Raw genomic sequence first — 14,089 nt, 5'->3', positions numbered from 1 at the left:
ATGCCATCCATGCCCCCCCCCCCCCCCCCGACAAACTCAAAATGTCAACAATCAGGCTGCTGTTCAGTTCTACGGCAGTAAAGACGGCAACGCGGCTAGACGAAAAAAATACGGCACTGCGGAATGCGTCATCCTAGATTGAAGGGGCGAGACGGGCTCGGAGGGCAGGCGGGGAGCAGTGCGGTTATTTTTCAAAACAGGATCAACGGACTAGATTCTACAATTTCTTGTATTTGTGCCCCATAAAATTGTTTCAATCAATTCCGGTGACACCGTGAGTCTGGAGCGAAGGAGAACGGGGACTCGGCGGCCGGCGGGGTTGCCAGACCGCCCGGGGGCTCCGGGGATCCCACCTGAGCGCGGAGCCGCCCCCAGGTCAAATCCGGCAACGCTGTCGGGCCGCGAATCGTGAGGTGCCTGATATGATTACGGTCTCAAAGGATTCACCCCCGATTTCACCTTTTATATCTTTCAATATGAAACTGATTTTTCATTTTCCTGTCTCCTTCCTTATTTGGTCCCGCCAAGTTCCTCCGCGTCTAATCCCTCCGCAGCGGCGCCGTCCGCCGCCGAGTCTTGTTTCGCCAAAATCCGCCGACCAATTCCCACGGCGGGGACCTCGTTTGCTCCCTTCCCGAGGAGGAACGTCCTATGAACCTTCAGACGTTGCCGAATTTTCTTTCACCAAACCGTATTTTTCCGGGAAACTCAGGGAGGAGCGTTCACGAATGGAGATGTTGCAGGTGTGAGGGATTTGCGATTTGACTGTTGATTCTGAAGTACAAGTTCGCGAGAAACACGATGGTGCCACTGGTGTTCTCTGAAATCATCTTCCAAGCTCATAAAAAGCTCTCAAGTTGAGGCCAAAATGGAGGGGATATCCCACCCTACCCTGAGAGTCCTCTTCTACATCAGACAAACTATGACAAGATAGGGAGCAAATATACATTAGCAGTGATGCCGTGTTTTCAGTATTAGAGTCCCCAAATAAAGTGGCAGCCCTGTTAAAATATTTGCTCCCTATCGTTGCATGGAGAGTTTGTCTTGATGTAGATATGGACTCTCAGGATAGCGTGGGATGTCCCCTCCATTTTGGCCTCAACCTGAGAGCTTTTTTTGAGCTTGGGAGTTGATTTCAGAGAAAACCAGTGGCACCATCGTGTTTCCCGTCAACTTTTACACAAGGATCAATAGTCAAATCGCAAATGCCTCCCACATCTCCATTCTTTCCCAAAATTTGTCTGACTTTCAAATGAGTTCAAAGGCAAAATCAATGACACTTCCAGTTAGTAATGCCTGAAAAATAATTAATAATAATTAAACAAAAATAAATATTTCCCAAGAGAAAACTCGGCAACATTCGAACACTCATACGGCGTTTCTTCTTAAAACGGTATAGTGGTATTCATCTCTCGCGCTCAACAGAGTCATTTAACTTTCCATTTCTGGCGAGAACCCTTCCGTCCCGGATGGAAATCAGCGCTTGATCATGTAATGATCCCGGTGTCAGGACGAAAGCGAGGGTGCAGAAGCGCGAGAGGGGCGCGCGGTGGGGGACAATCAAAATGGGCCCAATGTTTTTGCACTGTTTGGAGTAATCATTATTTAGTGAGCTCGGCCGGCGCTCGTCGGGGATTTAAATGGAGGCACGCTCGCACGCCCACCATCCACCGCTCACCATCCACCATCCACCGCGCACCGTCCACCATCCACCGCGCACCGTCCACCATCCACCGCGCACCGTCCACCGTCCACCGTCCACAACTCAATTATGACCGCTAAAGATACCCCCCGCCGCGTCGGTCCGAGCGCGGCGCCGCAACTCCTGTTAATTACCCAAGAGTCGCAACCCTCCCGCAACCAGAGAGCCTCTCTATCTCGTTAAACTGTCAAGCCTGCCCGCGGGAATTATTTAACCCCTCCGAACTTGAGTAAAAATCCAATGGGAGTGAGTGACCGTGCCCGGCTCACCCTCAGGCTCGAAAATCTCTCTGCCTCGCTTGGGCCCGGGGGGCGACCTTTCGCCCGGCCAACCCTTCGCCTACCTATCTTCTCGCCTTTTCACGGTGATTTTTTGGCTAAGAGGTCAGGCTCATGCCTCGGTGCACAATGGATCGAGTCAATCGGAGAGGTCGGACCAAATGTGGAAACTTTGAACGCTTATAACTCCGTTTATACAAAATTTTGAGGTTTTAAAAGTGGTTTCATTGGTTTTCTCGTAAAATTTTTCTTTCAATAGCACCCCTCGAATTTTAAAATTTAACGAAATAAACATCAAAAGTTGCGGTTCTATTTCAAAATTTTATGTCCGACCTCTCCAATCGACTCGATCTACTGTGCGGCGGAGGAGAAACTTTCAAAAATCTACCTTATTTTATCAAAAATCGGCCAAAAATTGCCAATTTCCGTAGCTTTCAAAGCTGGAGGAGACGTTTCCCTTGTATCCCTTTGAATAGGGATACAATGTTCGTGATGCCTTGAAAAGTCCTTGTCTCTATTTCAGTTTTTTCTCGAATTTCCAGCTTTTGATCATCTCTTGAAATTAGGAAATTGGTTAAATGAGGGGATTGGAGGACAAGGCGCACGAGTGCAGTTCATTTTGCTATTTCAAGAAATGCGTGTCTGAAGTTTCAAAATTACATTAAGCCTTATAACAGAAGGAAGTTAAAACTCACTTTATGATGTTTTAAAGTCGGATTTTAGTTGTGAATTATTGACAAAACATACTGTCAAACTAGTTTTAGTTGACTTCATGAATATATCAATTTTTCAAAAACTGCACTTATGCGCCTTGTCCTCGTAGCCTCTCGAATGATCTTGATTTTCGTTTAATTCTATATCATACGTCGTTTACGCTGTCTCCATAGATTTATCTATCTTCCTTTTGCTATGACACTACTGAAATGACAGATAGCTTCTTCTAATGGGAACTAAAAGTCATTCTATTAACCTTGCCGTCATACTTTATCACAAAAAGTGACCATTCTTTTTTAAAAAGAAGGAGAAAATAAACATTTCTCTCAATCTCGCAGCGTGCTGCCAGCGCGGAACGCGCACTGGCGCCTACAAACCTAACAGGGATACTTCACGCATTGCGCAATGCTTGAAGTATCCCTTTAGGTTTGTAGGCGCCAATGCGCTGGGTGACCGCTCGCCGTGCCACGGCGCCTCAAGCAACTATTTCACAACAGAGGTGTTGCACAGTATCATACAAAATTGAAGGCGGTCCAACATATTAAGAATGACAGGCATCCTTTAAGAGTACGGAACTTTCCCCGAAATATAAATCAAGATACATATAGTGTCGTATAAAAGTGCCATATTTTTGTTTTTGGTTTTATTTTGAGACCTTGTATTCAATGAATGTGTATTATTTGTGTTTGCAGAATCGAAAGTACCCGAAGGATATCCAGAAATCAAGCAAGCAGAGCCGGCCGCGAGGGTGGTGGAAGTCGGCAATGACGTCATCCTGAAATGCCCAGCAACCGGAGCCCAACCTCTCAGAATAACGTGGCTCCGCAACCAAATCCCCATCGATATCTCCGATCGGCAGCACTACAAGCAAGTCTCCGATTATCCTGGTAAGTTTCATCTCGCTATTCGCTCTCACCATAATATATGCACATATAAGCTCCGAGATCTCCTAAATTTGCTTATCTGGTAACGCTTAGTTCCAGCGTTCTACCGGGCCGATTTTCATGATTTTTGCGGCTATTGACAGGCAATTGTCTCTAGATGAGCCCGCTTTATTTTGATTTTGAAAATATAACCCAAGTTTTGTTATATTACGTGGTAAAGTTGAAAATTATCCCATTTAAACAATGTAATTTTTTATTTTTTATTTTTCATAGTTCGCTTGAGCGTTCTACTGGGCCGATTTCCATTCTTTTTGCGGTTATCGACAGGTGATAGTCCTTAGATGAGCCCACTGTAATCAAAATTTGAAAATAGGACCCAGGTGTTTTTATATTGGAGGAGATCAGAAAGTCTAGATACTTGGTGATCCTAGATTAATCCGCCAGACTAAAGGAGCGTGTTAATTTCAGTGGCAATTCTGCTAATTGGCAAAACTGTTTTTCCCCAATTTAAATCCATTAAAAATATCAATGTTAGATGAGGCAAGAACCACCAAAAATCTATTATTTTGTGTACATTTAAGTGGAGGAAAAATAGTGTTGCCAAAATTCAAGAATGCCACTGGTTTATTTTCTGTTATTCCGTTTTGAAGACAAATCGAGTCTTGGCTGTGGATTGATTGTGAGTTAAAAATGGAAATCCAACTTAGAAGCAACGAAAGGAATTCAAAGTCAACGCAGCCATTTGAGCGTCAACTAGTGCTATTTAGAATTGCACATAGGGTTAAGAGGAGTAAAATTAATTGAAATCTAGTCTTGAAAATGGAGTCAATGACTCGACTCCGACCCAGTTTTTTTACTGGAGTACGAAATATCTCTAAAATTTTGAAGATTTTTGCTTCAATTAGAAGGAAATTCAGTGAAATTTTCAGTTGAAAATTTTTCAGTAAAAATACACTTTCCGAAATTTTGCATCGTCGAAGTATTATTATACGTTCTCCCGTCTAGATAATGACAAAATAAAGGGAAAGGAAGAGTCTCTGAGAAATGAACACAGTATTTCCAGCGAATCCAAACATCAGCAGTTATTATTGTTTTATCTTTTTAAAGTATTCATTTGAAAATGTGTGAGAGTTCCATTTAAATAGAGCCGAGCATTCGTATCCGAGTATCCCTTCCAGGAAACTTTTACACGCATCAAGCCAGTAACGAGGTTATTCTAATTACGAGGCTCTCGCAGGAGTCAGCACATCACTGACCTACTACTCCGGCCGAATGAGCGTAAATTGCGCAAATATTTGGAAGCTCGCGTTACGGACTGCATGCATACTGCAGTCCTATAAAAGGAAGGGTGAGAAAAAAAATCATAGTTCATCTTTTTCGCGAGGTCTGAATTCTTCCGAAGCCGTTGGCTCCATTCAGTTTTTCTCCGTGATTTCCGACTTTACTCGCCTTTCGTTCTCCTCTTTGTTGATAGTTCCAGGACCTCGTTAAAAAGTTGAAATGTATTTGGTAGAGCCTCAGTTTTCTAAAACGAGTCCGTCCAAGTCATTACGCGGAAAGCATGGTCTGAGCGGATCTTCGGCTCCATCCATTCACCATTCAACTGTGCTCCCTTACCGCTCCAAACCCACCTTTTACCTCATTTTTCTAATGTTTCGCGTCTTCGGATCTCTCCTCTCTTTCATGAGGAGGAATGAGAGTAAAGTATGAAAATCTTTACCGGTTTGTCGGTACCGGCAAATAAACCGGAACTCAAGGGAGAGACGGATTGCGAATATTTCCTTCTTTTTTCCTCGAAAAAATAAAACCGGGAAATTGTATCTACTTTTATTTCATGTTGAGTACTCTTGAGCGAATTTTAGTTACACATTTCATCCAACCTAAAGGTTTGGTGATAGCTATTCCCGGGATGGAAAATTTCATTACAATCAAGAATTTGAATTTTACCGGTGAAGTTTCGAGTGAAATTTTTGAGATTTCAGGCTGATTTTCATGTTTCAGAAACTTTTAGAATTTTATCGGAATATCAAGTGATATTTAACATGAATTTTCAAGGGCGATCTCAGGCTATTGCCGTAACCAAGTCGGTGTCGTTTGTTTATAATATGTGAAAATTTGCCCTACCTTTTTGCTAAATACAGGTTTTTTTCTATTCTCTTTCTCTTTCTTTCACCCTGGCATCGTGTAAGCTCACTATCTTATCGTATCATTCCAAAAAGAAACGTTCGAAGCAAAAATATCGAAGAAAAACTTAAATGTATAAGGAATATTTCTAAAAAATTATAGCACATCACTTCGAGACGTACTAACCAGTGTGACAAATCTTGAAAAGTCATTAAAACCTGGAAAAATCAGGGAATTTCGTGGCAGAACCTTGAAATTCTTTCTTATGGCCAAGAAATGTCATTATTTTCTGCCGCGCGTACATACTCTATCAACGATAATAGAACATCTGCATCTAAGTTCTCGAACATCGGGTTTTTTTTTTTCAGTTTCAAGCAACTTTGTGCGAAAATTTCAGTTAAAAGCATTTTCATTAGAAAGAAGCACATTAATAATTCATTGTAAAGTCAGGGAATCTTATGTTATAGAACCCTGACAAGTCAGGTTATTTTGAAGTCCAAGAAAACCTGTCACTCATCCAACTCCTCGAGTCCCGAAATCAAAAAGGCGTTTTTTCGCTTACTCCTCGGACGAGTGGAAAAACCGCAGGGGGGGGGGGAGGGACTCATAAAATAACAAGGGGAGCACGAGGCGTTTTCATTTAATTACCTCGACGCTCAGGAATGGGCCGTTGAGGCCCGTTTGCTAGGGAGAGGCTGGAGCTGATGTTTCCTTTAAGTGACGTTCAAAGGAGCGGCAAACATTTTTGAAGTCGATTTTTGACGCGGGGAGTTGCCGATTTGAAGTCCGATCGTCCCTGCTCCCTTTCAGACGAGGGATGATAATCGGTGAGTTCCCTTCGACGCACACTGGAAAAAAAATCTCGGTGAATTTACTAAGAAAAGGGCAAAATTACCAAGAATTCAGGGTTCTATTTGATCCCAGTTTTTTCTTGGTAAAATTACCACTTATGGAATTGGTACTTTTACCGAGAAATCTCGGTAAAATTATTGAACTTTCTCGGTAATATTACTAGACCCTGGTAAAAACGCCAATATTTTTTATCGACTGTGGTAGAATTACCGAGATAAAATGGCAGAGTTACCGGGAATTGATTACCAATAAAAGTGGTATTCTTACCTGAGAAAAACAGTAAAAATATCGGTTTTCAGGTAAGCTTACCAGTCTGTCTTGGTAAAATTACCAATAATTGGTAAAACAAGTGAGATGGTAAAGGTACCAACGGACTTTGGTAAAAACGCCGAGAATTTTTTTTCAGTGCACAGTGGTTCGAGTCAGTAGGAGAGGTCAGACAAAATTTGGAAACTTTAAACGCTTATACTGCCGTGCTAAGGAAGAACGCCGTATGGGCCTTCATACGTTGCCAAGTTTCCTCCGATAAAAACCGAATTTACTGGAAAAATTGTAAATCTTACTTTCCAAAATTTTCAGACAATTGTACACGCAATTTTATCTAAAATATCTGAAAATTTCAAGGAAAAATACGCACGAACGATGTCAAAAATACATGTATTATTACGAGAAATCTGGCAACTCTCAAATGTTCGTACGGTGTTCTTCCTTAGCAGGGCGGTATAACTCCATTTTTATGAAAAATTGAGGTTCTAAAAGTGGTTTCATTGGTTTCCTCGTAAAGTTTTCTTCCAATAACACCCCTTGAAATTTGAGATGTGACGAAATAAACATCAAAATTTGCAGTTTCAGTCAAAAATTTCATGTCCGACCTCTCTAATTGATTCGATCCACTGTGCGACGAGGCAACTCGGTCGACGGGAAGGGTTTTAAGGGATGAGGGTCGAATCAGGCTGCTCTCTGCGTGTCTTGTTAACCTCGGAAATATAGGTCTTGCCTTTTGATTGACCGACCGACGTGAATCGAGGGCCTCTCTTGCTACAGGGAGCCTTTTACTTTCAAGCCCCCCTCCGCTGATTCTGAGACCTAGACATTGCTTTTCGGGGGGAGACTTCTTCACCCTCATTGCGGTCAGTACCGTTTCCTCATCGAAAAATTTAGCGGAAACAATATTGACACAAAGCAGGTGTACATTTCAATCGCGCCTTCAACTTTCGACGTAGGCCAGGAAATATCCTCCGTGTGGCAAGAGACATTACGGATTACATTTTGCAATAAGCACTGGGAGAAAAAAACACATTGGATCTAGAGTCCAAACTCTTAAACACATCGACAAGAAAAAATATTCTTGATTCAATCGGATCTAAGCTTAAAGCAAGAACGAAGCCTCTTAATTTGAGCGGATTTCCTTTTGATTTAAGCAAAAATCTGATTGAATCAAGAGTACTTTTTCTTGTCAATGTTTTCAAGAGTCTGGACTCTAGATCCAATGTGTTTGTTTCTCCAGTGAGGAACCACTATCTCTGGCTCTTCTGTAAAATCACCTTTCCGCATAGAGAAACCAATGGCATAAATGTTGTTTCTAAAATGAGCCAGAAATAGTGGTTCCTTATTGAAAAATGTGGTCCATACATTCAAGGCAATGTCGAGTATAGACAGATGTGAAACTCCGAAAATCCATCAGGCCTTCACCGATGCCTCCGCGAATAAAGTTAGGGCCCAAAAGTGCAGCCAACCTATGAATTTCAACTATTCAGAACGATTTACTAATACTATTGTTAAGAACCGTCGTTTATAAAACACGTATTTGACTTAGTTCTTGCATAAATTTACTCATTTTTGTGGAAGAACGCTCATTTATGTACTTTCTTAGCCATCTTCGTTAGAATTGGAATCTACAGACTGGCAGTGAAATTGTGTGCGTCAGAAGTTGGTTAGAAGAGTGGCTGCACTTTTGGGCCCTAAGCCCTCCATGAAGCGATCTGTCCATACTCTCGCTATACAGGTACTCTATCTTGCCCAAGACCAACGCCTAGCTGACAGCATTCACAGTGGTTTTGTGTTTTCATTCAAATCTCCATTAGTAACGAGTTATGTGATACGATGAAAATGCATAAATAATACACCGTGGGAGAACAGAGTGCCTTCGCAGCGTGTATGTAGAAGTCGCCATCGTCAAACTCAGACATATTCATTTTTAGGGTAAACATTACTGTATTTCAGCCATTTTGTAGAAAAGGCAGCTGAAGAAATAGGTTCAAATCACTATTATTTTAAACCACCACTTTTTTTGCCAAATTTTTATTTTGTAATACTTTTGCCGAGCGGTCGTGGTCTTCACCTAAGAATACCGTTCACTCAACACCAACCCTTGTAGAGAAAGGACTTTTGATATAATACTGTATGCCTTAAGGACGTTTAAAAATACTTTTTGATAATTAAAACCTCATAAATCGTTGTTTATTACATAACATCGTTTCGAAGAGCTCCTTAACTTTACTTTACTTTTATCCGTTGTTTATATCATTTGGTTTTTTTTCTTTCATGTCATCCAAGAGCTGTGAAATTATTATTTATCGGCGAATTCATTTTCTCTATCACAGACCTGTTTCATATATAGTTTTAAAAGGCAATATCCTCTCGTTACATCCAGACTGTGCTATCAGGGATGTTTTTGCACATCTCATGATTCATCTTTACGCGAGAGTGTAGATAATGAATTTCAGCCAATACCTCAATGAGCTTTTCCTAGCGAAAATCCGATCCACAATCTAACCGAACATTAATCATTTACCTCGGCGTGGAGAAAAACCAGAGGTCCATTGTTCAGAGTCTTAAACATCACGGACGGAGAGATTATGTGTTCTAATATACCGAAGTTGGCATATTGCTAGATAAAATATGGATATTTTACAAGGGTTTAAATAGGAAAAGTACTGATTTTTCAGTAGTATTTGGCAATAATGTATTACACTAAGGAAAACCGCCGTATGAAAAGTCGGATGTTGCCAATTTTCTCCCGATAATTTATTTATTTTTAACCAAAGTTGTGAGTAATTTACCTCTAAATTTTCTGATAATATTTATCGAACTGCGAACAAAATCCTCTGAAAAAGCGGTAGAGAAATGCTTCCAAGTTTCTCTGAACATTTGTATTTCATGAAAGGAAATTTGGCATCGTCTGACGGCTCATACGTTGTTCTCACATAACACGGCAGTGTGAAGTGAAAACTATTTTCGAATAAGGCCTCTCTCAGCATGATATTTTCAGTTTTTTTTACCAATTATAACGCACGATGATAAACACACCGTCTTCCAGTCTTAAATATTTTTTGCGAGAAGAAAACCCTTTCTCTCCACGCCTCCGTCGCCACTCCCTAAGCTGTGGAGGCTTCCGACGGTTTTCAGTTGAAACCTTTAGAAAAGGTCAACGCAAGAGTGTTGTAACTCAGATTTTGTTTCAATTGATAGCGTAATCATCGAAGCATGATACCCTGTTTTTCAGAATGCGACCTGCAATTTGCAGCTTGACCTTTTTGCGGCGTTCCTGTCGGTGTGAAATGAAGGTTTCACCCAACTTCTTCCATTTATAGTTTTGTTCCAAACGTCCATTCATCAATCTAAATTAAAATAAAAGTAAGCAAAATGATTTATACATCGAAAACTTCCCACATTGAGTCATTTGATGAAAAATTAGGCGCGAAATTGAACAAAACTGGACCGGTATAACACCGAGAAAACCCGAGCCATAGCGGAAATCATCGGGAAACAATAGATATCGGAACAATCAAGGAATTTGTTGGGTGATTGTTGTTGACTCTGAAATTTCTCCTCTTTCCTCGCTAAGATGATATTGCGATGAGATACCGTGCTCAAAAAAAAAATTTGGGCAAGCCAGTTGTACTCCTAGGAACCAATACGTAGCCACAGGCATTACCACCCTTTTCCCTTGTGTTTTTCGGTAGTTTTTTGTAATGGCCTCATGAGTCATGAGAATAATATTTTGCTTCTCAAAGACATTATATTCCAGAAACTCAGGACTAACACTCTAAGCCTTGCAATTGGGGTTGCGAGAGATGGAGAGAAGCCGTGCAATTGGGGTTGCGAGAGTTGGAGATAACCGGGAAAGTTATGAAACTTTGACAGTGTTCAAGGGATTTTTTTATTCGAAGTGTCGAGGAGAGAATTGAACAAGAATTCCCATGTTTGAATATAATGGACAGGACCAACCTGTCAATAAAACCTGAAACGAAACCTAACATTGAAATGAAATGTGAGCTGGTAAACGGTGAGCATTACGAAAGGCAGCGTGCCTTCAATTTTGAAGTAGGCAACACGGACATCCTAAGAGTTCGAATAGTTGTATCCAAACGTTTGCTGTAACATTGCAGTGCACGGCGAACTTTGTTCCAGCAGCACGCCACGCCGTACCTTCTAGATTTTTTCCATTCGAACTAGTCCAAAACAAATTTTTTCTCAGCCATTGGAAACAGAGATAGTATATTTTAGAGACACCGCTCTTACAATCTATGCAATGTTATCGGGTTAGACATACGTTAGGTTCGGAGGTCAACGACACTTTTCGCGTAACGACGCGAGACACTTGTTGCCCAAAAAAGTAAATAAAATTCGCCCAATAGTTACCGATGTCGAGAAGAGCACTTTGCTAGGCGAGTTTTTGATTGCTAAAACTTTTAGTTAACTGAGTAAAACTCTTAGGTCAGCAGTCATCATCTGGCGAATCTGAGTGTTGACTTCAGAAAGTAAATATTACACTATAGGGAAAACAGCAAAGCGAGGTATCTAAAATTTACTGTCTCTGTTTCTTCCCTCCATTTTATTTTTTGTCTCTTCTGTCACCTTGCCTCTCAACCTCGTATAATATTTCCTCATTACCAAGGCTAATTAGTCAACGAAATAAACATCCACGCGAAATGAGCACCGCTCGTTTCCAATCCCGCGAGCAGACTCATTGTGTTTTGATTCGCGGTTCCCGTATAATTCATCACCTCCGAATCAAAACCAATGATCCGATGGAACAGATATTTCGTGCATCATCGAGTTTATTATTCGCCGAACTCGTCGCATACCGATGTTCTCTCGCTGTGCGTTCGGTTTTTTCCCCGTGTTCATTCAGATGCCACAACATTTGCGATTAATCGGAAATGGTTCATTTAGTCTGCGGGTTTTGTACGCAAATGTTCAACGATATTGTGAATACTTTTGCCTCGAAAACCTCAGCTTTGCCTATCCTTTTTACGCGGCAAGGCAAAAAATTAACTTACGCGAGTAGCAACTGAATTTAGATGTAGTCAATTTCATATATTTTGTTTGTCGGAATTTCCGAAAAAAGCTCCATTATATAAAGACGTCTGTTTGATGAAACGTAAAATGTAGAACGCGGTTAAATCCTGCAAACCTATGGTACATACGTTGTTCCTTACTGAGCCAGAAACTGTTATTCCTAATTGCAAAATGCAGTCCAAATAATGTTCATCTGAATTAGAGCAACATTTTGCTATTCGGAGCTACAATTTCCAGCTCACTTTAGAAACAACGCATGTGCCATTAGTTCTCATGTGCAGACGAGTACTTTTAAAAATAATTTAGATATTTTAGTCTTAATTGCGAGATGAAGTCCACTTCTGATAATGGGTGAAGCATATTTCATAAAGATTGATATTTTATTTAAGTTTTTGTTTGTTTCTTTGTTCCAGGCACCCTGAAAATAACGAAAAGCCTCGAGTCGGACCAGGCGAAATACGAATGCGTAGCCGAGAACGACATCGGGACCGAGATCTCTCAGCCGACGCAGCTCTACGTCAAATGTAAGTTTCCTTTTCTTCTTTTCCCCCGGTCACGTCTCTCACGGCTAACTCGCGCCCCTCATTTCAACTATGCCCCCCCCCCCCTTTCGCTTCGTGTCTCGGGATTCTCGGAACCCTTCTTCTCGACTGCTGCACTCCCGGCAGCCCCGGTAATTACCTTGACTCGTATTCACAACTGATTTAGCGCCCCCGAGTAAAAAACGCGCAACCGCCCGTTGCAATTCCGAGCACGTACGCGGTTTTAGCCGAGGGCGGGAGCGCAACGCGCCGGCATGTCTATCAAGTCGGTTTTTTCCTGACTTTATTGTATCGCAAGTTGCATCTATAATTACGGCCGAGCGTGGCGGTAAGTGCCGCGGGGGCCGCGGGTGGGGGGGAGGGATGTTTTAATTTAGTTAATTTATTTGCCGACTGTAAACGGCAACAGATGCAGCGTATCTAATCTAAAATTTAATTAAGTAATGAGTGTTCTGTTTTGATGGGAAACCTTTACAAGTCGTCCACTCGCTTCCTCGCAGTAGCTGCGCCGAGGAAGAACATCGTAAGCGCTTCCGAGGTTTGCCAAATCCCCCCGGCGAAAATCTTTATTTTCAAGAAAAGTCGAGGATATTCCTCCCTCAATTTTTTTAGACACGCCAAAAAAACTAGTTCACGAAATTCTTTTATAATACCAAGTAGCAACTTCGATGTTCATCCTGGAAATTCGTGTTTTATTTGAGGAAATTTGGCAACGCCCGAAGGTTCATACGGCGTTTTTGCAGAACGCGGCGTTCGAAATGTCTGAATCCGCGACCTGTGAGATATCCGAAGGCTCCCCTCTTTAACGAGCCTGCGGCCCAATTTCGACACTCATTAAGGGATGGGACACGTTATGTTCGCACTTCTTCTTCGCGGCCCCTCGAGTTCGTCTGTTTATCTTCTTGTAATCCCCCGTCCTTCTCCAGTTATTAACTTTACGGCGCGGAATGGGAGCATAAAGCTAGGTCTAGTCGACGGGGAGGTCTGGATCTCAGTCCCTCCCCAAAGTCCCCGTCCAACTTGCCATTTCATCATAAGAAATAAGCTCAAAAAAGTCGTATAATGGTTTTGTATCGGTTTCAAGTTAGAACTGGCTCTTGTGGGATTTCAGTTCCGAATATATCAATGGCAGAGATGATGTATTTTAAAGAATGTTGGAGTTTTTTTGCCAACGTGCGTTAAAATATTCAGCATAAAGCTGAAAATCTCAACCATGGTGACCATGGTATTTTAAAGACCATGTACTAGCAGAATGTGTAATTAATCGGGTAAGTCAAACGTTAAATGTAATACGTTTTTCATAAAAAGAAAACTATTACTCTAATAAAAGTTTGAAAATTCGCAGTGTTTTTAATTTTGTATCGTAATTTTTTGTAGTGACAAAACATCGTGGTCGTTTGCATGGGTCAATCTCGAAAATTACGTTGCTTAATTTTACCTGAGATGCGTTAAAATTGGACTGCATTTTGCAATTTGGAAATACAATACTTAGCTCAGTTTAGAAACGACGCATGCACCATTAGTTTCCCATTGCACATGAGTATTTTTACGGATGGGCTAGGAATTGTTGCTCCCAATTGCAAAATTTAGTTAAATTGGACGTATTACCGCCAAACGGAACTATAAACGAGTGGGAAAGAACGGACCGTGCTCTTCCTTTTGGAGAAGTGGAAAAGCGGCAATTCTTAT

General features: G+C 41.5%; 1 protein-coding gene across 7 annotated transcripts in view; it reads left to right on the top strand.

Moving 5' to 3' along the window:
* Lar (tyrosine-protein phosphatase Lar) overlaps positions 1-14,089 on the top strand; it is a 384,960-nt gene that overhangs the window by 310,977 nt on the left and 59,894 nt on the right. For all 7 annotated transcript variants that reach the window (XM_072300255.1, XM_019047742.2, XM_019047739.2 and 4 more), the window contains 2 exons: positions 3,387-3,581; positions 12,272-12,382. In XM_072300255.1, coding sequence (XP_072156356.1) covers positions 3,387-3,581; positions 12,272-12,382 — 306 coding nt within the window. The remainder of the gene's footprint in view (positions 1-3,386; positions 3,582-12,271; positions 12,383-14,089) is intronic.

This window comes from Bemisia tabaci, chromosome 5, assembly GCF_918797505.1.
Source record: "Bemisia tabaci chromosome 5, PGI_BMITA_v3".
Classification (NCBI taxonomy): Eukaryota; Metazoa; Arthropoda; class Insecta; order Hemiptera; family Aleyrodidae; genus Bemisia; species Bemisia tabaci.
The sequence above is the reverse complement of the archived record's forward strand: the minus strand, read 5'-3'. Positions and strand labels throughout refer to the sequence as shown.